Source organism: Carassius auratus, chromosome 48, assembly GCF_003368295.1.
Source record: "Carassius auratus strain Wakin chromosome 48, ASM336829v1, whole genome shotgun sequence".
In the NCBI taxonomy this organism is placed as follows: domain Eukaryota; kingdom Metazoa; phylum Chordata; class Actinopteri; order Cypriniformes; family Cyprinidae; genus Carassius; species Carassius auratus.
Window position 1 is genome coordinate 8,711,013 of NC_039290.1, and position 27,011 is coordinate 8,738,023.

Here is a 27,011-nt window from a genome sequence, read left to right on the forward strand (position 1 = left end):
CTTCTAATTTCAATGCTTTTCGAATAATAATAATAATAATAATATTTTTTTATATTAATATAGATTAATATGAACTATTCCAATGTTTATATTTCAGTATGCATGCTTTTTAGCGTGTATTGATGTGAATCTAGTGTGATCGCATCGTTGAAGTGTTTGATCTGGTTTCCAAAAGCCTGATTTGAGATCAGATTCCTGTCATACAGAGACTGATCCGCGGTCAGCAGGAAGGAAACTTGTGAGCTGCTTTGATTAAAACATTCCTCTGTTTTTCTCTTCTTTGGTTTTTGTAAAACTTTTGTTGTGCTAAAATGAGCGAATGACTTTGTACTGATGTTGAGAGGTATGATCACATTAAAGGTTATGTTTCATGCAGTCCTGATGACTCGACTCTTCTTCTTTAAATGTCTGGATATATTTAGCAGATCATTTTTGCAGATGGTAATGTGAATCGAAGGTCAGCGTCAGCTACAATGTATCACACTTGTCTGGATGAATGAACATCAGTCTGATATATCAGGTTAGTCCATGGAGGGAAAAACAAACTTAAATAAATAAATCCTTTCATTTTGCATTTTTATGATTTCTAATTTCTTATCTCAGAATAATGGAGCTATTAAATGAATAGCTCTACTCATAGCAGCTTAAATAATTTTATGATAATTTTTTTATTCATATTTAGAAGTTTTAATTCTAGATTTTAATATCTTGGTGACTTTGTATCCAAATTCTGAATTAGTTTCTGCCACAGAATAAAAACAATGTTTTTTTTTTGTTTTTGTTTTTTTTTTAAAGGTAATTGCAACTTCTTATATAATTTGCATTTCTCTGACTTTTTTTCTTTCTGAATATTCAGTTTATTTCTCACAACTCTGGCTTTCCCCCCAGAATTCTGAGTTTACATCCTATGATTCTGACTTTTTGTAATCATTTATCTCACAATTCTCTTCAAAATTCTTCAGGTTTTTTTTTTTTAAATGTCACGTTTAAATCACAAAATTCTGAATTTATATCTAAATATTAAAGATATAACCTCAGAATTCTTTTTTTAGGTCTATGGAATATTTTATTACAAATAAATTTGTGATTTTTTTTTTTTTTTTTTTATCTTACAATTCTTTTCTTTTTTTTCAAGCTGCAAGTTAATATCTTGCATTTTCTTGCTTTTTTTGAGGATTGTACGAAATGAACTTTTGCATTCTGGCTTTTATTGTCTATATCTTGCAGTTCTGTCCTTTCTTTATTTTGCATTTCTGAAAAAAATGCTAAATAAATCCTGAATTTTGTCTTTTTTCAGCTAAAAGATCTTTTCTCTGTTTGTGAGATATCAACTTCCATCCCAAAGACCTTGTTGAGATCTTTTCTGAAACCCATGATGAGACGCATGTGAGATTCCCGGCCTGTTTTCCCTTCATTCTTCTGCAGGAATGCTGGGTAAATGTGATTTTATATGTTGATTGTTCCATCAGCGCAGTTCATCAACACCTGTTCTCTGTGATAAACCTCCAGCGTTTGGCAGCAGTTCAGACGTGCGATCGGCGAAGTCACATCCCGAAGACCCTTTGATGTGAAACAGAGCCTTCTGATTGGCTGCCTGGAGGAGATGACCTTTGATTGGCCGACACTTCAGGTGATCCCAAATTAAAACAACTGCCAATATGTGTATTAATATAAATAGCATTTTATAAGCTCTCCTAAAAGTCACTGTATGTCGACCAAACCTGCTTTACATGAATGTTTGTCACATACGCCGCTTAAAAAAGAAGTTTAGTATGTATTGAATCGATGCGTGTCTGACTGGACTTGATCAGTATTGTACATCAGTGGCTGAACGTGAGCATATGAAAGCAGTATTATGAGATAACTTGTATTTTCACTTCCAAAAGCCGTGTATTTAACAATATTTCACAGTAAAATTAAATTAAACGTCCCATTAGATTAATTACAGAAAACGGCAATTTACTGTAACCAAAGAGCGTTTTTACTGTTTTTTTTTTTTTTTTTTTTTTTTTTTTTTACAATTACAATATTTTTACAGTGTATCTAAAAAAAACACTAGGATTTTTTTTTTTTTTTTTTTTTTTTTTTTTTTTTACATAAAGTTATAATGACTAGAAATTAACACAATCTTTATTTATACATCATTTTACATTAGAGGGCGTCATGAAAGACAGGTTTTGTCACATTTAGCTCACATCTGGACACAATATGGTGGTACAGCCAAAGTAAACAGCTGTAAACACACACACTCACACACACACACTTATTAACCGCAGGTTTAATTTCCTGTAATTGTATAAGTGTGTTTGTATAAGGTATCAGTTTAACATTATTAACATTATACAATAACATTAACAAGGAGTCACGTGACCGGTTGTGAACAGCTGCTAGTTTAAACGCACAACAGCTGTGTGTGTGTGTGTGTGTGTGTGTTTTGAGTTTATAGGCTGAATGATCTACTAAATTTCTTTAAGATGCAATGTGCTTTCTTTTGAGTCAGTTTTTTAGATGGAAATAAATTTGCATTAAATTAACTATGCAATAAAATGTATTTTTTATTGCTGAGATGATAGCTAGACATAGTATGAAAACTATCATTTGCATAACATGCTGCTTTTTGTGGAAAACAGATAAGATAGAACATATACAGTAATATGATGTAAACAGGGAACTTAAACACTTCAAGTTGGAATCGAATCAAAAAATATATAGGCGACATCTGGTGGTGAAAATATGAAAAATATGACAAACAGTTTAATCTCACGTTCTTTAAAACAGTGAAACTGTTTTTATGATTTGTGTATTTATTCAAATGACTGAAAAGTCTCAGATTACTGTAGAATATAAAAGTATATAAATATATAAAAAACACGTTTTCCTAACACAAAACTTTATAAAAAATAAAAAAGAAGATATAAGATACTACATTTTTTAAATAAATTAAAACACAAGGCTATAATGATTGCATTGATGTTTGATTTGTTAAAAGACACTGTAACTTATATTATAATAGTTATTAATTTGTATCATCTTTATCTGTTTGTATGCATTGATTGTAATCTTTAAATTGTGAAAATCTGTACGTCACCAGTTAAAATCTCATGGGATGATAAAGTAGCTTCAAAACATCAATTATTTTATTTTTTAATTTGGTTTAACTGATTGAGTGCAGGTGTGTTTATGATAATGAGCATCACAGGAACTGAAAATTAAACGAAAAAAAAAAAAAAACAGTTTTGCTTCAAATAATAAGAGCGTGTGTTTTTATTAAAAATTGCTGTGTTAAAACAAATTACAAAATAAATAACAAAATATGTGACCCAGGACCAAAAACACAGTCATAAGGGTTGATTTTTCGAAATTGAGATTTTAAAATCATCTGAAATCTGAATAAATAATCTTTCCATTGATGTGTGATTCAATATTTGAAATCTGACGGTGCAAAAAAAAATGTAAATATTGAGAAAATCATCTTTAAAGTTGTTCAAATGAAGTTCTTAGCAATGCATATCACTAATCAAAAATTAAGTTTTGATATATTTATGGTAGGAAACTTACAAAATATATTCATGGAACACAATCTTCACTTAATATCCTAATGATTTTTGACATAAAAGAAAAATGTATAGTTTTGACCCATACAATGTATTTTTTGCAATTGCTACAACTACACCCCAGAGACTTATGTAAATGAAAAAAACATATACAAGCAAACAAACCCAACTAAAAGGTGTCAAACTGGAGTAACTCCATATTTCCATATTTATTTACTGTACTGTTACTGAATAATCTGTTAAGAGGAAAAAAAAGTTAAATATTCTGAACATAATAAAAACATATTTCTGTGTGTTTGATGTCCTTCAGCATTGGATGGTGTTTGAGCGGAGTTTGGTGGATGTTTGTCGGAGTGTGTGAGGAAGATCACGAGCTTGTGTTCAGGTGAATTTCTTGATGAAGCGCAGCTTGAGGTAAGCGATGATGAGGAAGATGAAGGTCATGATTCCCAGAGCTAAATGATTCTGCCACAAACCCCAGGTTGAGTAATCGATGCCCTGATCGCTCAGAAAGTCCTCGCCTGTCGAACAGCTGCAATGAGAAACATTATCAAAAGTACTTTAGCATATCATATAACATGTGTTTGATGATTTAACTTTCAGATCGATACTCACACTAGAGTTTCTACACCGCTCGTGTTCCTCTTGTCACAGAAGGTGAGGCCGATGAACTCATTGATTTCCAAAGCCTGCATCAGCCATAAATAAACATTGTTTTATCATTTAACATCACCGACAGTAAGTCACATTTGAAGTCTTCTCATTTCAGAAGATGAAAGAAGAAATTAAAAGACTCACAGCGAGACCATAACGAGGAATACTGAGATACTTCAACCAGTTTAACCAGTTAACAACACTGGGGAGATTCACCAGCAGCCCTGAGAAGATCTGAAGATCACAGGGAGAATTAGGAATAAATATTACAGAAAACAGCACTGGAACGTGATCTTTACTTAACATCCTATCACGTTGCATGATAGCAACTGTTCATTACACTCAAATATTTACATGCAATTCTAAATACACACGTTTACATATAAAATGCATGCAGAAATGAAAACCTTTTCATGTATTAAATTGAATTGATGTTTTTTTATTTCATTATAATTTCTGCCCACGAGTTGGCAGTGCCGCAAAACCTTTGGTGCTGGAGACGCATACCGAGTTTTGAAATGATACGCCAATACATTCATAAAATATAGCAAATTATGTCAAGTTTCAAAAAGGCCAACACACATTTGACTCGGCGTGCTGTAGAGACACCAGTCTTGTGATGTTTGGCCAAACAGTTCAGAAGTTATGAGCAATAATAATACGTTTTCCATGTCTCCAGACCACTAGGTGGTGCTGTGCCGAAACTGTAAGGGTTCCCGCAGGTCACGGTTAATATAACACTCACCAAGTTTGGAATAAAATAAACTGATGCAGAGATATAGCCAGCCTCACTTCAACTTTGGCGAACTCTTCAACAAATTTCGCTCATTATTTATTCGTTCGCTCATTAATCGGAAACGGAAACTTGATTTACATGTTTTTTACTTGACATGGTATGAAGATGAAATGGTAAAATATTGGGTCTTGAACACTTGGTACTCAATTCAGAGGCACCACGTTTAAACCTCATAAAATGAGAAAAGGCAACCAATTACCAAGACTTTTTTTTTTAGTTACAGTTATTTTTATGTCTAATTTAATCTATTTTTATTATATAATTATAAATAAATATACAGAGTACACACACATACTTTTTTGTATGCGATTAATCGTTTGACATTAATATTCATTTTAGATTATTTTCATATATAATTTCTGAAAAACTAGAATATAAAATATATTTACTTTATTTATACAGTTATTATTCAGAATACTTACTTTTTTTAATTTTTAGCATTTTTTTTACTTGTTTTAAAAATTACATATAACTTCGAAATTAACTAACTAATATCCTTTAATAAACTTCCCATTCCCTCACCTTTTGGTTTTCTCTTTTCAGCATTAGTGAGATGAGGGAGAGATTAAATCTAAATCAATAATAAATAATAATGGTCTTTGCAGTTATTGCAAATACTTATATATAAATGCATAAATGCCCCTTACCATGGTACACTCACAGCCTCATGTGGTATACACTGATTTATTATCCATGTTTAAACCTGTTTGTGTGTGTGTGTGTGTGTGTGTGTCTCTTTACCATCATAAAGACAAAGCTGATGGTCATGAAGATGTTAGCGATGGCCACCACCGTCTGATCAGCAGAGATGGCCAGAGTCATGGACGTGGATGTGTACGACACCAGAATGATGGAGAACAGGAAGAGGAAGAACGCCTCGGCAGACGCCTTCAGTCCTGCACAGCAAACACAAACGCATCTAACCACACGTCTGATATCAGAAGGACATGAATGATGCGATGACGGTGTGCGTCTCACCGATCATCCAGTACGCCACGCAGCTGAAGATGATGGCCGGGATAGTGCGCAGAGTCAGGATGTCAGACAGGATCTTAGACAGGAAGTACACTGATACTCTGTAGTACCCACTGATGTACTCGTGCCTGAGGACACGCCCACCACCACGACATCATCAATCAAGCAAATATTCAAATTACAATCACCAAGAATGGCACAACAGAGCAAATAAGGTGTAATGATAATAAAATTCTTCCGCCAAACAATGTAGTTCCTTAGTAACAGTTGTGGTCGCAACAAACTGGTTGCCGAGCAACACACAGACATAAACAAAGGTGGATGTTTGTAGAGTGATTTACAATCAATCAATCAATCACCTTTATTTATATAGTGCTTTAAACAAAATACATTGCGCCAAAGCACTGAACAACATTCATTTGGAAAACAGTTTCTCAATAATGCAAAATGATAGTTATACAACAGCTTCAAACGCAACTCAACCAATCAGAATCAAGAACCGGAACTATCCGTTTTATAAACGTTATTTTAAACTCAAGCTAATGCATTAGCGTATTGTTTAACAGGCTTTTTCGACAGATGCGTGCAACGTTTAACGAGTGAGATGTGTCCTCAGTGACTAATCTGCATTTTACGGTATTATCCTTTTCTGTTAAAGTTATATATTCAATAATGTTTCTATTTTGTCCTGACTGTCTGCATTAAACTTCAGAATTCACTGAACTTCATTTAATTGATATGTCTGTTATTGGACGTTACATTTAAGTTTAAAAGTCAACGTGTAATCCAAGTATTCTTGGGGTATTTTATGTATTTTACATATTTATGTATTCCGAGTATTTAATGCTAAAGGGATAACAGAGTGTAACTGAACCCTGTATTTTGTCCATTTGGCTGTTTAAACCGTGCTTTATAACTAATTTACACACAATGTATAGCATAGAGATATGTTCAGGATGTTTGCCTAACATTCAGTTGGCACGTTTGTTTGAAGGACGGCATTGGGCAGGATGTGGAATAGTGTTTTGTCAAAAAAAAAAAAAAAAAATTACGTTTTTAATCCGATTAACCGGGGAAAAAAAATCGGCCAACTAAAGTCAATTATTTAAATAATCGTTAGTTGCAGCCCTACTCAAGACCTTTGGGTTATAAGTCCAACTCTCTATTTTGAATTCCCCAAAAATAGTTTTTAAAACAAAACTTAAGAAATCTAAATCTTTAAACAAATCTTCTTAAAAGTCATCACAGATTACTTCTTAACCCTCTCAAAAATGGCTCTTTATCCATTTTTGACTTAATTCGAATAGTACAAAACTTGGTAAAGGTTTTGGGACTTTATATATGGAAAAAAATAAATAAATAAAAATTGATGATTCAAAAGGGTTAAATGGACCTGAAAATAAAAGTCACACTTGTACTGTTCACAGTCAAAAATCACCACATTACAGGGGATGAATTAGAAGCGAAACTAGTGACAATGTTTGGTACCCCTGACAAACAAAATCTAATACTGTAACATTTTTCGCGATGTCAACTTCAAATTTGGAGCACAACTTGTTTAGATCGATGGCTTTGATTGTCACACAGTTTTATATTGAAACCTTTGAAAAAAAAATTGACTTTTTATTTACATTTAGTTTTTCTGTACTTTTAGAACAATGCACAAAATCCTATTTTTAAACAACAAAACAAAAATTTTAAGATTATTCAATTTTTTTACCTGCATGTCATGTGATCACCAGAGGAATTATATTTCACCAAATATTTGACAAATATTAATAAATCAAATAAATAGATGTGTATAAAAACTACAAATACTCCCACCAACAAAATACTCTACATTTGTTTACTTGCATAAGTTATTTAAACTTTTTTTTTAAGGAAGAGCTAGTTCTCATTTGTCTACTCTAGTGTGTGTGTGTTTACTCACACAAACAGATTCCTCTCTGCGATGAAGAGTTCAGCTGAGGAAACGGAGCTGAAGCACTGATTAACAGTGATGAAGAAGAGCACACCTATCCTGAAACACACACTACTGTTAGAGGGCAACTAAAGGGAGTTTTTCAAAATGTATGAGACACAAAGTATATTAAGTTGCAATACAATTTTACTCTGTAAATTAGATTTGAAAACAGCAGGCCTGAAAAGATCGCTTTTGATCATCAGATATTATCACTTGTAATTCATGCAGAAATTATTGCAAATATTATCACCGAAATACTGAAATACTTACAGAACTTTATGAATGTGTTTTCATACCTGTTTTGAATGCCGCTCGAATTATCCTTCACTCCAAAAAATATGACTCCAACAATCAGAGCCAGGAAAATCATCACCCCGATCTTGAGGAACAAGATAATCTCAGATTAATATAGAAATAATATCAACCCAAATCAAAATTAATCTTTATTTTCTTTTAACATTTATTAATATATAAAATAAATCTATATTTTCTTTTCACATATATTATGTTTAATGACAAAAAAGAAGAAATATAAATAAAATATTTCTATTTTTTTATTTCTCAGCAAAATATATTTTGAATATTCAGTTAATCAAACTGTTCATAGTTCATAGTTGACGAAAATCAAATAATGAATAAAATGCTAATGAAAAATTAACATAAATCAATTTGAAATGAAAAAATAAAAATAAAGAATCTATTGAAAAAAAAAGAAATATTTTATGTTTACATGCATGAGCTATTATATTTCACAAAAAAAAAAAACCTGTTACTTAATATACAATCATTTTACTTACATTTTTTATTTTATTTTAGTCAGCTGCCAAGGAAACTTATAGTTTTCATTTAGTCATAGTATAAAAATAACTACGACTAATTAAATTAAAATTCATTTAAAAATAGACATTTAAATAACAAAAATAAAATACCTGACAAAAACAACAAAACAACTAAACTTTTAACTAACATTAAAATAAAAACAGAAAACATCTAAATAAATCATTTTGAAATAAAAATAATAAAAATAAAACAATAAAAACGAAAAAAGATTCAATTGTTTGTTTACCTGCAAGTTATGATAACATTAACCACGGTTATATTTCACTAAATTACCTGAATTTTATTTCACTAAAACCTTTGAAAAAGTTACTTGAAATAAAATACCTAAAATAAAATATATAAAAAAAAATTATACTTACTTTATTTCAGTTGCCAAGGCAAGTTTTAATTTACTGAACTAAAAATACAAATAGAATATATATATATATATATATATAGACATAAACAGACATCTAAAATTTAAAAATATAAAAATAAAAATAATTTAAAATAATAATAAAAACTATTATTCTAATAAACTAAAAAAAACATTATGTGTTGTTAAATTACTGAAATACTGTCTTAAAATATCAAAGGGACAGTTAAATATCTCAGCTCAAATGCTGATAAAAAGATCTAAGGATGCCTGATGTTGACGGTGGCACTGACCTGAGCAAATGAGGTCTGTGGGTTCAGCATGAGGTTCCTGAAGGTTCTCTTGAGAACCCAGTTGAACTGATGGAAGAACGACGTGCTGTAGGTGATGGTTCTGGATTTGGATCGAGTACTGTAGTCCTGTCCTTGAACGATTCGCTCCAGCTCGCTTTTGGTCTGTTTGTAGCTGGAGCTGTTTTTATATTTCTCCACCAAATGGTCCTCAATGCCCTTCAAAGATGAACTCAGCCGCTCCTGGTCCATGTCTGACACACACAAACACATTTACTTAAAAAAACTCAAAAAATCTCAGGTTACATGCAAGACCCTTATTTCCTTAACAGGGAATGAGATGCTATGTATTGATGCTGCATAGTGATGATCCAAACCCAAATCCAGGTTGTAAAGCCTGATAAAAAATGCCATAACACAAATATCCTCTTAAGGGACCTCTTTAAAAAGAGCCTGGGAGGACACAGCACTCCTATTAGAGTGAGCTCTAAGGCCTACAGGTGAAAAGGAGTCTATGCACCTCATAAGAGAGAGAGATAGCATCTTGAATATACATCTTGATAGCGTCTCTTAATGAGAAACCCTGTGCATGGAGGAGAACGCAAACATTATCTTATATGCGGCCGTCACCAAAGCACACTAAATGGTAAATGGACTGCATTTACATAGCGCTTTCAACAAACCACATGGTCATCCAAAGCGCTTTACAAGGTAAAGGTGTCTTGCTCAAGGACACCTCGACACTTGGTCAGGTGGAGCCGGGGATTGAACCACCAACCTTACGGTGTTTAGATAACCTTCATGAACCATTGAACCACTGCCGCCCCTGTAGCATTGGGACGACTTGCGCCACAGGCAAGAGAAACTTCAGGGCCTGAACAGGGCAAAGAAGAAACAGAGGGAGGAGGACAGAAGTCATGAAGCACAACAACTTGGGAGCAGAATGACGTGGACAAGACTTTGGGGACATAACCAGGTCTGGGTCTCAGACAAGGCTCCATGTATGGTTCACTCACAGAGAGAGCTGGCAGATCCCCTACTCCCCCCTTCCTTAAATCTTGCCCTGGAGGTCGTCCAATGTGCTGCAGAGTTTAGCTCCAACCCTGATCAAAGTCTGTGATTTTCTAATGATCCAAAAGACATTGATAGGCATTGATTAGCATGCTCAGGTGTGTTTGATTAGGATTAGAGCTAAACTCTGCCGGAAAGTGGATCTTGAGCTCAAGATTTGAGGATCCTTGCCCTACACACTTGAGAGAGGCAAATGCTAACAAAAGTGCCACCTTCAGGACAAGAATCTGGTCAGGAATCAACTCAAAAGTTGGTCCTGACAACTCCTCGAAGATGACTGATAATGGCCGCAATGTAAACCCTCAAAGTAGATGTGCTCCAGGATCAAAATTCTCTTCCAGAAATCATTGCACTAAGAGAAAGCTGGTCAGCTGAATCCTACTCCTGATTAGAATATCCCACTGGGTTTGCTACACCAGGTAAGTCAAATCCAATAACCATGTCCTGGATGACCAACAACAGTAGTCATTCCCACATTCCTTCACTCTGCAAAAACCACAGGAATACATTTGACTGGGGAAAATGCATACAATCTCAGATCCGGCCAAGGGAAAGTGAAAGCGCCGGGTATGACAGGGAAGACCAAAGGGGACACTGAGTCAAGTCCTGCGATGCAGAGAGGTCTACCTCGGCCTTACCGAAAGACTCAAAATCTCTGCCACCATCTGGCAGTTCTGCATCCAGTCCCCCGACCAAGGTGAAAAACACCCGGTACATGAACCTACCTTTACCCCAGTGGAGACAACACACATGCCTGTTCAGAGTGTGTGTCCACGAACATCCCCGGTAGTTTATGTGAGACACCACTGCCATATTGTACATCCTGATTATAAAATGACAGTCCCAGTGAAAGCACAAGAGAAACTGCCGCCACAAGACCGAGATGTCTGCGACAAATGCCCACCGTGAGATGATGGCCATGCTTGAAGCAGGCCAAACACGCTCGGACACTGGAAACACAAGCAGGTGCCAAACAGGCCTGCAACGAGATTGAATAGAGTGCGACCCCCAAGAAATTGGTTTTCTGAGAAGGACTTAAGATGCTCTTGAGGCCAAGAGACTGAAGGTGGTGGAGAAGAATTTCCCTGTTACACCAGCTCCCTTGTTTGAGCCAGTCATCCAGGTAGTAAACAGTAAGGTAAGCACACGTTAAACACACAAATGAGAACTGCTCCATACACTTGGTGAACATCCTCAGTGCCAGAGTAAGACAGAAAGGCATAACCCTAAACTGGTCCGACTTTCCCCCAAAGGCAAACCTCTGTATACCAGAAAGTGCATGGCTTTAAAATGTCATAATTAGGAATGATATTTATTCAGATCGTCATAACTGTGGGAACATTGTAGTTGTGCCCATTATTTAATTTGTAGGGATATAAAGCCACCAATGTCATAAACAATAACGATAACAAACATAATGATAATTTAGGATAGCTTTTTATATCTGATTAGAGTGAACAGGATTTGATTACGTTGATTACGTTGATTACAAAGTGGCTTTAATACTGCAAGAGAACAATCATACACAAGGGAAACTGTCGTACCCTCATTGTCGTTTAACTTGTTGAGAGTGACGGCGGTGGAGTCTCCATTGATGACATCCAGAAAGAAATCAGCAGGGTTGTTATGAGGTTCGCAGGTGTATCCTGACACACACACACACACACACACACGGATCAGTATCAGGATATGGGGTCTGTTCTGGTGTGTGTATGTGTATGTTTTCATACCGATCTCCATGAAGTAGTCCAGGGCATCTTGAGCCGGCCCATGATACACCAGTCTTCCTCCCACCAGCAGCGTGAGGCTGTCAAACAGCCGGTAGATGGAGTACCGCGGCTGATGGATGGACAGGATGATGGTGCGACCGCTGTTCGCCATTCTTATCCAACCACATGTTAAACACACGGGACAGTTGAAACACAGAACGCCACTGTGCTGTAGGTATATCTCAAAACGAGGCAAAAGATTTTTAAAATGTAATTTAATTTAATAAGAAATAAATATCATATGCAAATATCTTTCTTGTGGTTCAGGTGTGGAATATGTCTGGTTTTGTGGGACGTCCCGTGTACAAACGTACTTCTTGAGCAGCATGAGGACAGAGTTAGCCGTACTTGCGTCCAGGCCGGTGGTGGGTTCGTCCAGGAAAAGCACCGGCGGATCAATGATCAGCTCCATGCCGATGTTTGTCCTCTTCCTCTCTCCGCCAGAAATGCCACGAATCAGCTGCGTGCCTACCTGTAAAACCAGCCAATCAGAGCAGCCCTGAATTCAAATCCCGCCCTCTGAACCAAATAATGAACTAAAATACTGACTTTCTCAAATTCATGATGATTCCCATCAGATCACACAGAATTTTGTGTAACCATTTTAAAGAAAAAAGGATGTTTATCCTGTATATATATTTATTAAAGTGGAAATCAGTTGACTAAATATTGTAAAATTCACTGACTGCTTCACTTGCAATTTAAAAAGTAAAAGAGATTACTGTTTATTGATTCATAAGAATGCTAAGTTATATTTGTTTATGGTATAATAATTATCATCGTAATTATGCATTAATATAAGTCTGTGTTGATTGCAAATTTAGTCAGTCAGATGAAGGTGTGTTTGGTTCGTTACCCTTGAATCGGCCACTTTGCTCAACCCCAGCTCCTGAATAAGCTTCTCCACCTTCTCATCTTTTTCTCGTTGTCGGATCGACTTCGGGAGCCTTAAAGCCGCTGAGAAACGCAGATTCTCGCGAACGGTCAGCGTCCCCATGACCACGTCATCCTGCAAAAAAAACACGAAGCATGATTTTCAGCATTTTCAGCACTTTCTGAACACACACGTGTAGTAAACGTCCTTTAGGAAGGAAGCAGATCGTCTCGCCACATTCTGGTGCGATTTGAGATTAAACAATCGCTGGAGGAATACAGACTCCTGAAGAAAGCACAAGTGATACCTCACCTCATATTTAGTTGAGGAGAATGTGCTGTGATCAGAAGAAAGGAAATGTGGTAAATTAGTGTTTGTGTGGTTTATACCTGCACTACGTATCCAGACAGACATTTGAAGTTCGGAGGTTGTGGAGCTCCGTCGATAAGAACCTCTCCAGAAAGGCCAGCAGGATCCTTACGAGCAGCGAGAACATCCAGAAACCTTCAGTAAAACACAAACAACATTATACAAACATATTAACTAAAACAAATTCTAAAATAGATTTAATTATATTTAGTATTTAGTTTTAATATTTTAAATATTTATTGTATTTTATAAATGTATAATTTTATATGATAAATGTATCAAATTAATTTAACTTGATTATGTTATGGTCTAAATATATTAAATTATATATAAATAAATATTTCAAATGAATTCAAATTACTTAATTATGTACATTTCTTAAAGTACAATAAAATTATAATAAAAGTACAATAAAAGTACAATAATGCAAGGACAGACAGACAGACAGAGATGGACGGACAGAAAGACAGACAGACGGAAAGACATAAAGACAGAGATAAATGGATAGACAGAAGGACAGACAGAGATACAGACAACGGATAGAAACAGAAAGAAACAGACAGAGACAGAAAGACAGACAGAAAGAGATAAACATACAGACAGAAAGAGACAGACAACGGACAGAAACAGAAAGACATACAGACAGAGACAGATGGACAGATAAAAATAAAAAGAGGACAGACAGAGATAAACATACAGACAGACAGAGACAGATGGTTGGACGGACAGAAACAGACAGAGATAAACATACAGAGAGACATTGATGGATGGACAGAAAGACAAACAAACAAACAAACAGTAAGACAGACAGAGACAGGCAACAAAGACAGAAACAGAAATACATACAGACAGAGACAGATGGACGGACTAAAACATATAGAGGACAGACAGAGATAAACATACAGAAAGACAGACAGACGGATGGATGGACAGAAAGACAAAAAACAGACAGACATAGACAGATGGAAGGACAGAAAGATAGACAAACAGTCAGGCAGACAGACAGACAGAGACAAACAGACAGACGGACAGAAAGGCAGACAAAGGGACAGACAGAGAATGACATACAGACAGAGATAGACGGACAGACAGAAGACAGTCAGAGATAAACATACAGAAAGACACAGATGGTCGGACAGGAAGAAAGAAACAAACAGTCAGACAGAGACAGAAAGAAAAGCAGACAGAGACAGATAGACGGACAAAAAAAGATAGAGGACAGACAGAGATAAACATAGAGACAGACAGAGACAGACAACAAACAGAAACAGAAAGACATGCAGACAGAGACAGATGGGACGGATAAAAACATATAGAGGACAGACAGAGATAAACATACAGACAGACAGAGACTGACTGTGAGACGGACAGAAAGGCAGACAGACAAACAGACAGAGATAAACAGACAGACAGAGACAGACGGAAGGACAGAAAGACAGACAGAGACAAACAGACAGAGAGACAGACGGACGTACGGACAGATGGACATAGAGACAGAGACATATGGGTGGACAGAGACAGAGAGAGACGGACAGATGAACGGACAGAGATAGACATACAGACAGAGACAGAGAGACAGGCGGATGGACGGACAAAGATAGACATAAAGACAGAGAGAGACAGAGAGAGACAGATGGATGGACAGACAGTTATAGACATACAGAGAGACAGAGACTGATATAAAGATAGGTATACAGACAGACAGAGATAGACATAAAGACAGACAGAGACAGATGGACCGAGATAGACATACAGACAGAGAGAGATAGATATAAAGATAGGTATACAGACACAGAGACAGATGGACAGATGGACCGAGATAGACATACAGACAGAGAGAGATAGATATAAAGATAGGTATACAGACACAGAGACAGATGGACAGAGGGACAGAGATAGACATACAGACAGAGAGAGACAGATATAAAGACAAGTATAGAGACAGACAGAGACAGAGGGACAAAGATAGACATACAGACAGAGAGACAGAGGGACAGAGATAGACATAAAGACAGAGAGACAGATATAAAGATAGCTATACAGACAGACAGAGATACACATAAAGACAGACAGAGACAGATGGACAAAGATAGACATACAGACAGAGAGAGACAGATATAACGATAAGTATACAGACACAGAGACAGATGGACAAAGATAGACATACAGACAGAGAGAGACAGATATAAAGATAGGTATACAGACACAGAGACAGATGGACAGACAGACAGCTCTTACGATGATTTCCCGCTCCCGGTGGCTCCTAATATGGCGTTCAGTCCTGGCCTCATGATACCACTAGAGAAAATAGCACAGAATTACTTCATAATTATCATCACCACTTTTTCATCATCATCATATAATCACATAACGCAAGATCAAACCAAACACACATGGGATGCTGATTGATTGAGCCTCATATGAAGCTGTTGCAGTTTCTCTTTGGAAGACAATTATATAAAAAGACTGTTGTTTGTTTGAACACAGTGAAAAAGATAAACTACAACAAATGATATCTGACCATATCAAGTGCTCATATGTCACATTTACCTACTAGACTATGTAATGTGACATAATTCATATTTATGTGTTGCTGATTTTTCGGGTGTGGAATACCCTGTGTATGATTGACAGATAAAATCATTTAATGAGTTCAGATCAGGAAATAAACATCCGCAGTCACGCACACTTACACAAGCAGCTGCATGGACACACAAGGGTTAATGATCAAACCTAAAACCTGCTAACTATGTCTCTTACACTGTGTAAGGGTCAGGAACTATGCTTTATCTAAAATGATTTTAAACAACATTTTTAAAATATATAAAATGTGGTTTATTATATTATGTATATTAGAATGATACAGATTTAATATTTTAATAAATATTAAATATGTTTTAATAAATATGTATTAATATTTAAATATTATATGATCACAGTAATGGCCTTACAAAATATTTAAATAATATATACATTTTAATAAGAATATTTGCAAAATAATGCAAAAAGGTAATTCTCATTAAGGTTATTATAGTTAATGAAAACTAAAACCATAAAACAATTTTTAAATAATATTAACTAAATAAAATAATAATAATAATAATCATTTAAAAAATACTCATTATCAGTACTTTAACTTAATGTACTAAAATAACTCAAATCGAAAAAAGTTGCACAGATATTAAGAGACAAAATTGAATAAAAATGACAAAAAAACACAACAAAATCACTAAAACTTTTACTAAAATTAAAAACAGAATGAACAGAAAACATAAAAATTAAAAAACTAATTCAAAATATAAATAAAAACTATATAACACTACCATGGAAAATATTAATTTATTTTAAATAACTAAAATTTATTTAAATGATTTTATTAAGCACATTTCTAAAAGTACAATTAATAAAATAAAATGTTAAAAGTATCTGATAAGGTATAGCATTTACTGTTTAAAAAATATATTATATAATATAATATAAATAATATAATATAATAAATTAAAAAGAAGAATGTTTATTCTAAATCCATAAGTAATTTAAATAAAATATTAATATTTACATTTTTACTGTATGGATAAATAAAAGTATTGGATTCTGACAGGCTACTGTATAAATATAACAGGATCATTTTCATGACTGTATTATGGTAATGAGAACAGGATTTTTTTTTCACTACGGTAATGATAATTTGAGTGAAAAATGTGTTTGATCAAGAAAATAAAAATGCTAAAAATTAGTTAATTAATCTTTATGCAACATACTATATCGGACTGAAATAATGTCAGATGTTTCAAGTGAACAACTGTGATTTTTGCCAGATTATTGTCCTGTCACATGATCCAAATTCTGTAACTGGGTCTGTTAAAGATGGACAGTAAAATGAGACTCTTATCTGACAGCAGGGCAAGAGTCAAGGTTTGATGGCATTCAGCCGTCCACAACCTTTAAATCAAACACTAAAATAAAGTTTCTGCACTCTCACCGTGTTTACACCATAAAAAAGTCTCATTTGTGGATTTATGGTTTTCTATCTGACGCTTTGTGAAACTATTGTTCAGCAGCGGCTGTCATGTCGGACAATGACCTGAACACAGTGGGTGTGTATACGTAACAAAATCAGGTTATGAAAGCGTAAACATGACATGTGCACACTGACCTACAACCTTGCAATTATCTTCTCTATTTCTTTCTTTACAACAAATAATAACCATGACTTTCATGCAAGGGCCGAATGTGACACAGCTGCTCTACGTTTTCAACAGATACAGAAGAAAACAAGCCTGAACGCCAGATCTGATCTAATCCTGCAGGTCACCGGACGAACACTAAAATAAACCACATTTTTTACATTTGTACTAACCTAAAAACATAGAAATACTTAAAAACATACACAAAAACAAGATATTTTAGTATTATAGAGATACTAAAGATATAAGTATTTTAATTAATATTTATAATGTTTTATAAGTAGTATTATTATATGATATTTATATTAATATTTCTGTTTAATGTGTTCTGTATTTATGTTAAGTTTTAGGAATTTTTATGTGTGTTTTTGTCATTTTATTATTCAGTTTTTTAAATGTCTATAGTTGTTATTAATAATTGTAGTATTTAACATAAAAATATATATTTTTAATAATATTAAATTGTATTAATATTTTAAATGAATATATTTATATTTATTTATTTATTTTTATTTGAATTTTAGTTAGTTTTAGTCACTTTGTTGTGCTTTTTATGATTTTTAAAAAATATATATCTGAATAGTTTTTATACATTTTTATTTTAGTTTTAGGTATTTTATCAAGTTAAACTAAATGAAAATGAAAAACAGGCTAGAATTTATATATACACATATATATATAAAGCTTTTGAGTTAAAGTTTATTTTATGCAATGTATATGGTTTAATGTTTTGTTTTCTTTAACCACAGTGTAATAACTGTAGAAAAGTACATAAAACATACATATATACCAAAATATGATTAAAAACCATGTACCACTGTAACTCCATTATTCTCCTCAAGGTATTTTAATTTCACTGTAAGGTTTTTTTTTTTTTTTTAAATACCCAGGTATTGCCATAATATTGTATCAAATGGTAATGCATTGGTGCTTTATTATATATCAGAGTTCTGAGATTCATGAACCATGGTATTTATAATATGCTACTCCAAGGTGCCTACCACAGTATTTTTTAAATGCCCCACCATTTAAATACAGATAGATCTGACACAACACCCAAAGAGTGAAAGACTCACTTGAGCTCGATGAGGATGTTCTTCTGCGTGAGCTTCCTCTTGCACAGGAAGCCGCTCTTCATCTTCAGGCTGTAGCTGATGCTGTGGAAGCTCACGGTCGCTCCTCGTCTGGACGATGAAGAGGACATCCTCCTGGACACATTGTTCTCCAGATGTCCGACTCTGCTCATCTGAACGGCCGTGTGTGCCATCACACCTGAAGAACCCTGAGCCACAGAAACCATCAGCTGTCACAACTATGTGAGTAAATCATTACAGGACACACATCTGTCTCTAGAATCAGGGTCATCTGGATGTTCTGAGTTAATAAAACCAAGTTTCCGTCCCAGAACTATCCGCTTACATCATTTTTTTAAACCAGCAATTAGTAAAACTGTATTGAAATAGATACAGTATCACTCCAAATACAACACAGCCTTCAATATCTCGGAGTAAATACATAAATACAATGGAAGAAACGTCAGATTTTTGTTGTTAAGTATGTCCGGTAAATATCGATTAATCGACGATTATCGCACGCCCTATTCGGAGGAGCCGCATTTACACTCACCTGAAGCAGAGCCGATCCGCAGCGCGCGTGCCCGTGGGTATTATGTGAGGAGCGAGTGCGCGCGCGCACGTGTGTCCAGTGAGGAGAGAAAGAGAGAAAGAGAGAAAGAGAGAGAGAGAGAGAGAGAGAGAGTATTTATGAGAATGAGGTTTCATAAAACACGTGTTACGAATAGCGGAGCTATATAACTATATATATATAAAAATATTCACTAGAATTTCTTGATGAATATTATGGATTTTTATTCTAAATTAAATAACTAAAGCAATGAAAACTTCAAAGAAACAGTGTCCAATTACAACATACACACATTTTACCTTAAAAGTTTTCTTCAGTTACTTTTGCTTTTATATAACCTATGCACATCTAAACTAACTAAATTATATTTTATAACTATATTTTACAAAAGCACATCTGCTGGTCAGCCATCAGACAAAGGACTTCTTGGCAAAAATAAAACATTTGTTACTCCTTTACATCATTGGAGTTATTCATATTGATCTTAAAACATTAAAAGAGAACTTACATGAACCAAAAATTAAGCCATGCCATTTCTATGAAATAAAAATTAAAAAACAAAAAGCATAAAATTATGAAACAGCCTCTTCCTATTGTTTTATTGACTCTCAACAAGTTACACAAGTTTCTGTTTGATAATTGCACGGCTCCTGAACTCTGTCCACATACGTTATATAAACCTTATCTAACGCTCACTCACTAGAGGTGAATACTGAGGACATAAACCATAAAACTGATGAAAAACAACAGCTTAAGATGCCAAATGTCTGTCTCACTTTTCTTCTGTATGCAAATGCACACTAGTGTCAGGAAAAAGAGACATGATGGTACAGTGTGCACTCAGAATATTTGAATTCATTTTACTAGCTGGTATTTTTCTACGGTAAGCAACCGTGTGTCTCTCTGCGTATAGGTTTCACGTTAAAGCAAGCTTCAGTTCAGTCTCTCGTTATCTCTGTCCACACACACACACATAAGCGAGTCCCGCCCACTCACACACACACCAGGAAAAGAAAGAAACGAAACTGTTTGTGGATTCCCTTTAACACCGAGCTCCTTGTTCTCCATGCAAATGGCATGTGCTCGGTTTGCCTCCAGGACCTGCAGGAACACAGCTGGCCTCAGAGTCAACACGATTCCTGATGTGGGACAGATCTGGAAGAATCCAGGGCTCCAGATCCAGACGAATCCACCATTAAAAACAGGGTCTGGGATGCTACAGAACGAGCAGAGGCACTGCTTAATGTGGCCAAAGGTTGGTTTGAATCCAATGAAGCACCTGTTATTAATATGCAATGCATAAACAAGTCATGTTTCAATGAATCTAGACAGTTACAGTAGAAATGGGATTTTGATTAGGGATTGTTGGCATGGACTTGGTTCCACAACTATGCAGATGTTGCTCAAAAAAGACTCATCTGAAAACAAAGACACTATGATACACCAAAGCAGTGATAATAACAGAGACATTGCTAATTCTATTTGCCAGAACAGTCAACAGGTTACGACTTCTGAAATGCCTCAAGTGATCCAGTGATTCCCAGAGGAAGCTGAAAGAGTCCAAGCTCGAGAGACGGAGCTGAAGGAAATCCAATAGGAATCACGTGGCCTCAAGCTGAGATTAAAAAGTGGAATCATTTTCCAAACACTTTCTCCAATCCCAGATTAATGGACATTAGGTATGAGAAGATGACAGGATCTTTAACAAACTTCTCAGTGTTCACTGTTTGGTGAACAAATCTGTTGTTGCCTTCAAACCAATTCTATTCTAAAGTTTGGCACACTCTTGCCACACCAATGTTTAACCTAAAAAGAATTTCCATACATCCAAAACCAAAAAGTACAGACTGTTTAACTGATGGACCTTGAAGAGAAAACCAGTCACTGAAATACCGTTAGAACTGGTGGATTTTAGCATCTTTAAAATTTATGGTAAAAGAAAACGGTAGCTGAGGTTGCCGGAATTTTACTGTAAAAAAAAATACGGTAACATTATAGGTTTTACGGTTTTATCTTAAATTTACAGTTAAATACCATAATTTCGTCAACTCGTATAATGTTAATATACCAACCTACTGAAGTACTGAAATCTGTTTTGTACCTTTTGTAATACACTGATAACCACCAAATACATGTGGTGATGAGAAAGTCACGTTATGAACCAAAGCCAATCACAAGCAGCTTTTAAAAATAAATAACATGCAAAGGTGCACAGTGTCATTCACACAAACACTAATCACCATCATGGTGACACCCATTAAACTGACATATGCAATAAACTTTCATTTAACATTATACGTAACATACAACCATAATAAACAACAGATACGAAAAAAAACTAATAAACAGTAAATTTTACAGGGAAAAACAGATGTTCCCAGAATTCTCTACGTTGCATTCCCATTTTGTTTGAATTTGATGTTTTTTTTCTTTAAAATAACATCAAATTCAAACAAAAATGGAAATGCAACGTAGAGAATTCTGGGAACGTTGGTTTTTCCCTGTAAAATTTACAGTAACTTACCGTTAACCATTTAAGAGGTTTGTACTGTAGCATTTTCACAGTTTTTAACGTTTAAATCACGGTAATTTTTCACAGTGTAGAGTCGGTAAGTGGGCTGAGGATGAAAGAAGGATATAACTACATATGGGATGATGATCGAAAAAACAAACAACTTGTATTTCAACGCTTGTGTTCAAAATCTGTTTGTACTTTGGTTCTCTATTTAAATTCGTTTTACATTTTACACTTAATCGTCACATTGGTGCCTGCTTCTGATGTTGATTTTGACGGTAAAGTGAAGTTAGGCGTTAACCTTTCAGGCATGCTTTAATACTTACCAAGTTGTTCCATGTCTAAACAAATGTCTTTCTTTCAGGAAGATATGTTGATGAACCCAAGCGCTGTTGAATTTCACACATCTACATTTTCAAACTTGCCCAGTTTTGCGGTCATCGAAACCAAACACCATTGACTCTCACAGCGGTCTCGTAAATAAACACAAACCAGAAAGTTTTAATATACAGAGGCAGAAACACAATACGACTTCAATCTGCGTCTTCTGCTCAAATGGCTTGGAATATAACATCGTATGGATACTTTCGTGATGTTGTTTTGGAGTTCGACAACCTCAATAAAGACTTCAACGCAGACAAATGTTATCTCAAGGTGCTTTTAATGGTCAGCAAATGAACTCAAAAGAAACGGATCATGCAGCATTAATAACAAAATGAAGAATGAGTGGAGAATTAAGGAGTTTAACTTACCCAGGACTTATTACAGCATACAACCCAATTTATCTTGAATTAAAGGGAAATGCTCATACTTTGACACGGTTGCCAGATATTTAATGTTTCGCTCAATAAAGCTCTGGAGAGAATTTTTGTGATTTCATTATGAACACTGGTTATTAACTGGTTTGTTTGGCATCGTTTCACAACTCAATGAGCTTGTGAACTAAAACCTATTAATTAATTTTCCTATTCACTACCTCATTAATCCAGAAAAGAGGAACCAAAGCAGGTGGTTTTAACATTAAATCTAAAGTAATGGCTCAGTAAAGTCAGAACTGAGCTTGAGATGGACATAAATATGCCTGGGTGAAATACTCCAAACAAAAACAAAAAAACGCTGGCATCTTTAAGCACTCAAAAGTTTCAAATAAAGAGCATCAGAAAATCCTGTGGGCAACTGAATTATTTACACATATAGTACATCATTTAGTTCCTTCACAATCGCTCTCAGATGAAGGTTTGTGATGTCGGATTGAAGCGTTTTTGATTTTAGGGAAAGTTCAAATTGCGTCGAAGAGCATCTCGAACTAATTTCCCGATTAAAGTGCACATGGATGAGAGATTAGAGAGGGGTGGAAAGAGAGATGAATACAGACTAAAGAGCATCACTCTCCGGATCGACAGCAAGCCCTGAAGCCACACTGCAGATTCTGACACCCACTGGCCGTATCAGCATGAGGACCTGCAGAACCAGAGGAGAACATGTTCAAAAAACCCCAAATAAATAGACAAAGCTCTCAATGCATGCACTGGAGCTAACAGTTTGAGTAAATGAATCCACTGACAGCATTTAGTAAACAGATAAAAATTAAATGCACATCTAGAACTGCATTCAAGAGCACAGAAAACATGCTAAAGGTGGACAACAAAATGCAACTAGTCTATGAAGTCAGATAAAGACTGCGTTCATAATAACCCACACTTTACTTACCAAGACGACATCATACTTGGGTTTGGATTTCTTATGTGGAATTGTGTGCATTAAAGTTAATTTGCATTTAAATATACATATATAGAATTTTAACTCAAATTAAATAAAACAGGAAAATATAGAATTGATAATATACATTAAAAAAAACTACAGTAGAATTTTAATGATGCAAAAATTATGGGTATTAAGGTATTTTATATTTGTTTTATTTTTATTTTTAGGAGTGTACAGCAGTCCGTAATATTTTGAATCCTTTTTTTTCCGATAAAAATTTAAAGATTTCGGTAAAGTTTTATTTTGAATAATCATTTTAGTCTGTCTTCTACGGAGGCCTGTTTCTGCCACTAAGTAAAAAAGGTAACTGCGAATTTTCAAAATTCTAATTTTTTTTAAACTGTGTGATATAATCTCGCAAATCTGACTATTTTTCTTTTGCAATCATGAGTTAAAAAGTCATAATTGTGAGATATAAACTCGCAATTATAAGAACAAATATCAATGCCCCCACCCCCCCTAAAAAAAAAATTTGGACTTTAACACGCAATTCAAGTTTATCTCACAATTCTGACTTTTTTTCTCACAATTCTAACTTTCTCAGAATTGCGTGATATACACTCGCAATTGCGTGTTATAAAGTTAGAATTGCGAGATAAAAACTTGCAATTGCGAAAAAATTTCAGAATTTATATCACAAAATTCTGAGAAAAAAAGTCAGAATTGAGAGACAAAAAGTCGCAATAACTTTTGTTCAGTGGCGTTATCGGGCTTCCATAGTCTTTTACCGTCAATGATAATGCATGTTGACAGTCACCGTTATCATTTATTGACCTTACTGTTGTCTCATCAATGTCTCGTCATTGTCATAGAAAAAAGCATTTTTCGTAATAGTTTTCGTTAACGAAATTAACACTAGTTTGTGAGTGAGTTATATAAGTTGTAAGTTCATCATAAATAAATAACAGCAAAGACATCGGTTATTCATGTAGATTCGTGTTATTCTTGTATTCACTATGGTGTTCTGTCTATGCGTGTGTTACCGTTAATGTTATCACAGTAGTAAAAGTGTTCGATGTTGAGGGAGGGGCAAACGGACACCAGCTCCTGAAGCCCCGCCCCCGTGATGAGCAGACAGCCGGACAGATTGAGATGCACCAGCAGAGGGAGTCCTCCACGCTGAGACAAACACCTGCAACAAACACACAACTCCCTTCAAACACTGGACATATATATACATATTATAATTTATACTTTAACTTTTGAAACAAGGGAATGTATTTAATAGCATATTTGCTTTTACCGACCATAGGGATGTAAAGATTCACTCAAGTCACGATTAAAATCACGATTTGTTTACTTTTTAACTAAATTATATTTAAGACAAATTATGAATTAAATGTGTCCTTTATGCTCTTTTTGTTGTTTTTGATTGCTTCCACTGTCCTCATCTGTAAGTCGCTTTGGATAAAAGCGTCTGCTAAATGAATAAATGTAAATGTTTTATTATTGCTTGGACAAAATGTTGTACATTTCTTTGTGAAACTGAAATATAACTATAATAATAAACTAATATTGCTCTTTTGTTGGTTTTGATTGTTTTTGTTCTCTTAATTTGTGAGTCGCTTTGGGTAAAAGCTTCTGCTAAATGACTAAATGTAAATATAATGTAAATGTAAATAACAAAACTAAATATACATTTTTAAAACAAGCCCCAAACCAAGTAAATCAGTAAAAAAAATTATTCTTATAAACAAAATAAGGCTTCGTCTGTGCTCTTTCAATTTAAAACTTAAAACACATCTCTTCCATCTTTATTTGACCCTCTAACTTTAACACTCACTATTCTAATTCTATTCTTTAAAAAAAAAAATCGAACTACCTTTCTAATCTTTTGTATTCTATTTTCTTTTCATTTATTATGCAATTATATATGTGTGTGTATGTGTAAAGACCTCTAACTAGCTTGCTCTATTCTTTTATTTATTTTATTCTATCGGTTTTCTTTTTATTTTTTATATTAGTTAAAATCCCATGCTACGTGTACTGTGTTAACCTAACTGAGACTAGTTATAGCACTTATATATCATTGCTCTTTTTGTTGTTTTTGATTGCTTCCACTGTCTTCATCTGTAAGTCGCTTTGGATAAAAGCGTCTGCTAAATGAATAAATGTAAATGTAAATGTAAAATGAGGAAACCACTGTATTTCAGTCACGATCCAACCAAAGATGCTGGATACATTCAACATGAGCAGCTTTTAATCTAAATTAAATTGTATATATTCAAAATTTGAATCAAAAACAGAATGGTTTGACTTAAACTAAACATAAAAAATAACTTTATGAAACAGAAACAGCAGACGAGCTGAATGAGACGCAGATTCACTCTCTGCCAGCAGGTGGAGCTTAAAGTGTTTCCTTGGTTACCGCTGTAAACAAAGCAGTTACGAACACAGCAGCAGGTGGAGCTTAAAGCGTTTCCTTGGTTACCGCTGTAAACAAAGCAGTTACGAACACCGTGGCAGGTGGAGCTTAAAACGTTTCCCTGGTTACCGCTGTAAACAAAGCAGCACTGCACTTATGAACTGCTTTATACAGAGGCAAGATGAAAAGAAAAAATACCATCTAAACTTTTTTAAAGACAGTAATATCCTCTCAGACACACATTCATATAAACTCCTACCCCTAAATGAATGGTGATTTGTTTAGCACCTCAAACTATTTAAATAGTCACATATTTAATTTATTTTCAACCGGCTTGTGGTTAATCGTTACATCCCTAACTGACAGATCTAATTTATTTAAAGAGACATGAAAGTTTTTATGTATTTCCATGAACTATTTAAACTGACAACAACAATGACAACAACCCGCTTGCGACTGTGTTTATTTCGTACCTCAGACCGAGATCCGTGATCTGACAGCATCCAGACAGACTGAGGAACCTGAGCGCCCGATAGGCTCCTGACTGGTCAGTCCTGTTGTGATGAAGCTCTGGGCAAGATTCACCCTCAAGCGAGCATTTAGTCCGAAACTCAACACTGCCCCCGATGGCCTGGAGGTCACAGTGCGCTTCTCTCACAGTCCAGAGCGCCACGTCGAAATTACAACAAAGAGAGTGACCACAGAGGGCCTCGGCCATAGAGCCATACTGGCAGTGGGAGGAGCTAACATCAGTCCTGAAGCTCCGCCTCTGGCTCCTCCTACAGCAGCACAAGCTGCCGCCACGCTCTTTTTCCTGCATAGACACACCCCCTCGTTTGCTCCAGTCGGCCGCATCCTCGATGTCAGCGAGTTTTGACGAGTTGAGAGCCCACACGTGGGCGGGGCCACACCCAGAGCCACGCCCACCAGGTCTCCGCTTGAAAATGAGATCCTGGCAGCTGCGTCCCATTGGTGGAAGCGAACACTCGTCCTGGAACTTGATGGGAGAGGGCGGGGCTTTCAGCA

The 27,011-nt window shown here is 35.1% G+C and overlaps 2 protein-coding genes and 1 long non-coding RNA gene across 3 annotated transcripts in view; 1 reads left to right on the forward strand and 2 right to left on the reverse strand.

Moving 5' to 3' along the window:
• Window positions 1–3,632: 3,632 nt before the first annotated feature.
• LOC113065754 (ATP-binding cassette sub-family G member 2-like) lies at window positions 3,633–19,476 on the reverse strand. The gene is made up of 16 exons (XM_026237251.1): window positions 19,324–19,476; window positions 18,774–18,979; window positions 15,749–15,808; window positions 13,531–13,645; window positions 13,124–13,276; window positions 12,582–12,739; window positions 12,229–12,380; window positions 12,043–12,144; window positions 9,431–9,681; window positions 8,239–8,321; window positions 7,910–7,999; window positions 5,983–6,107; window positions 5,746–5,900; window positions 4,353–4,442; window positions 4,170–4,243; window positions 3,633–4,086 (listed from the first exon to the last, which is right to left on the reverse strand). Exons 2-16 carry the CDS (start codon window positions 18,962–18,964, stop codon window positions 3,936–3,938), a joined length of 1,950 nt encoding a protein of 649 aa, XP_026093036.1. The 5' UTR covers window positions 18,965–18,979; window positions 19,324–19,476; the 3' UTR covers window positions 3,633–3,935.
• Window positions 19,477–19,598: 122 nt separating this feature from the next.
• Window positions 19,599–22,495, forward strand: LOC113065755 (uncharacterized). The gene is made up of 3 exons (XR_003279077.1): window positions 19,599–20,596; window positions 20,831–21,020; window positions 22,221–22,495. It is a non-coding gene; the product is annotated as an uncharacterized LOC113065755 (long non-coding RNA).
• Window positions 22,496–22,499: 4 nt separating this feature from the next.
• Window positions 22,500–27,011, reverse strand: part of LOC113065753 (F-box/LRR-repeat protein 5-like) — a 14,797-nt gene continuing 10,285 nt past the window's right edge. Inside the window, exons 9-11 of the mRNA XM_026237250.1 lie at window positions 26,459–27,011; window positions 24,604–24,752; window positions 22,500–23,317 (exon numbers count right to left, since the gene is read on the reverse strand). The exon at window positions 26,459–27,011 is cut by the window's right edge and continues 140 nt beyond it. Of these exons, the coding sequence (XP_026093035.1) occupies window positions 23,241–23,317; window positions 24,604–24,752; window positions 26,459–27,011 (779 nt within the window). The 3' untranslated portion in view covers window positions 22,500–23,240. The remainder of the gene's footprint in view (window positions 23,318–24,603; window positions 24,753–26,458) is intronic.

Coding starts and splice junctions, on each gene's coding strand:
- LOC113065754 (XM_026237251.1), bottom strand. CDS start 18,964: ATGGCACACACGGCCGTTCAGATGAGCAGAGTCGGACATCTGGAGAAC. Junction 13,646..15,748: donor ACCGGGAGCGGGAAATCATC/GTAAGAGCTGTC, acceptor GTTTTACTGAAG/GTTTCTGGATGTTCTCGCTG. Junction 4,443..5,745: donor TCAGCTTTGTCTTTATGATG/GTAAAGAGACAC, acceptor TGTGATCTTCAG/ATCTTCTCAGGGCTGCTGGT.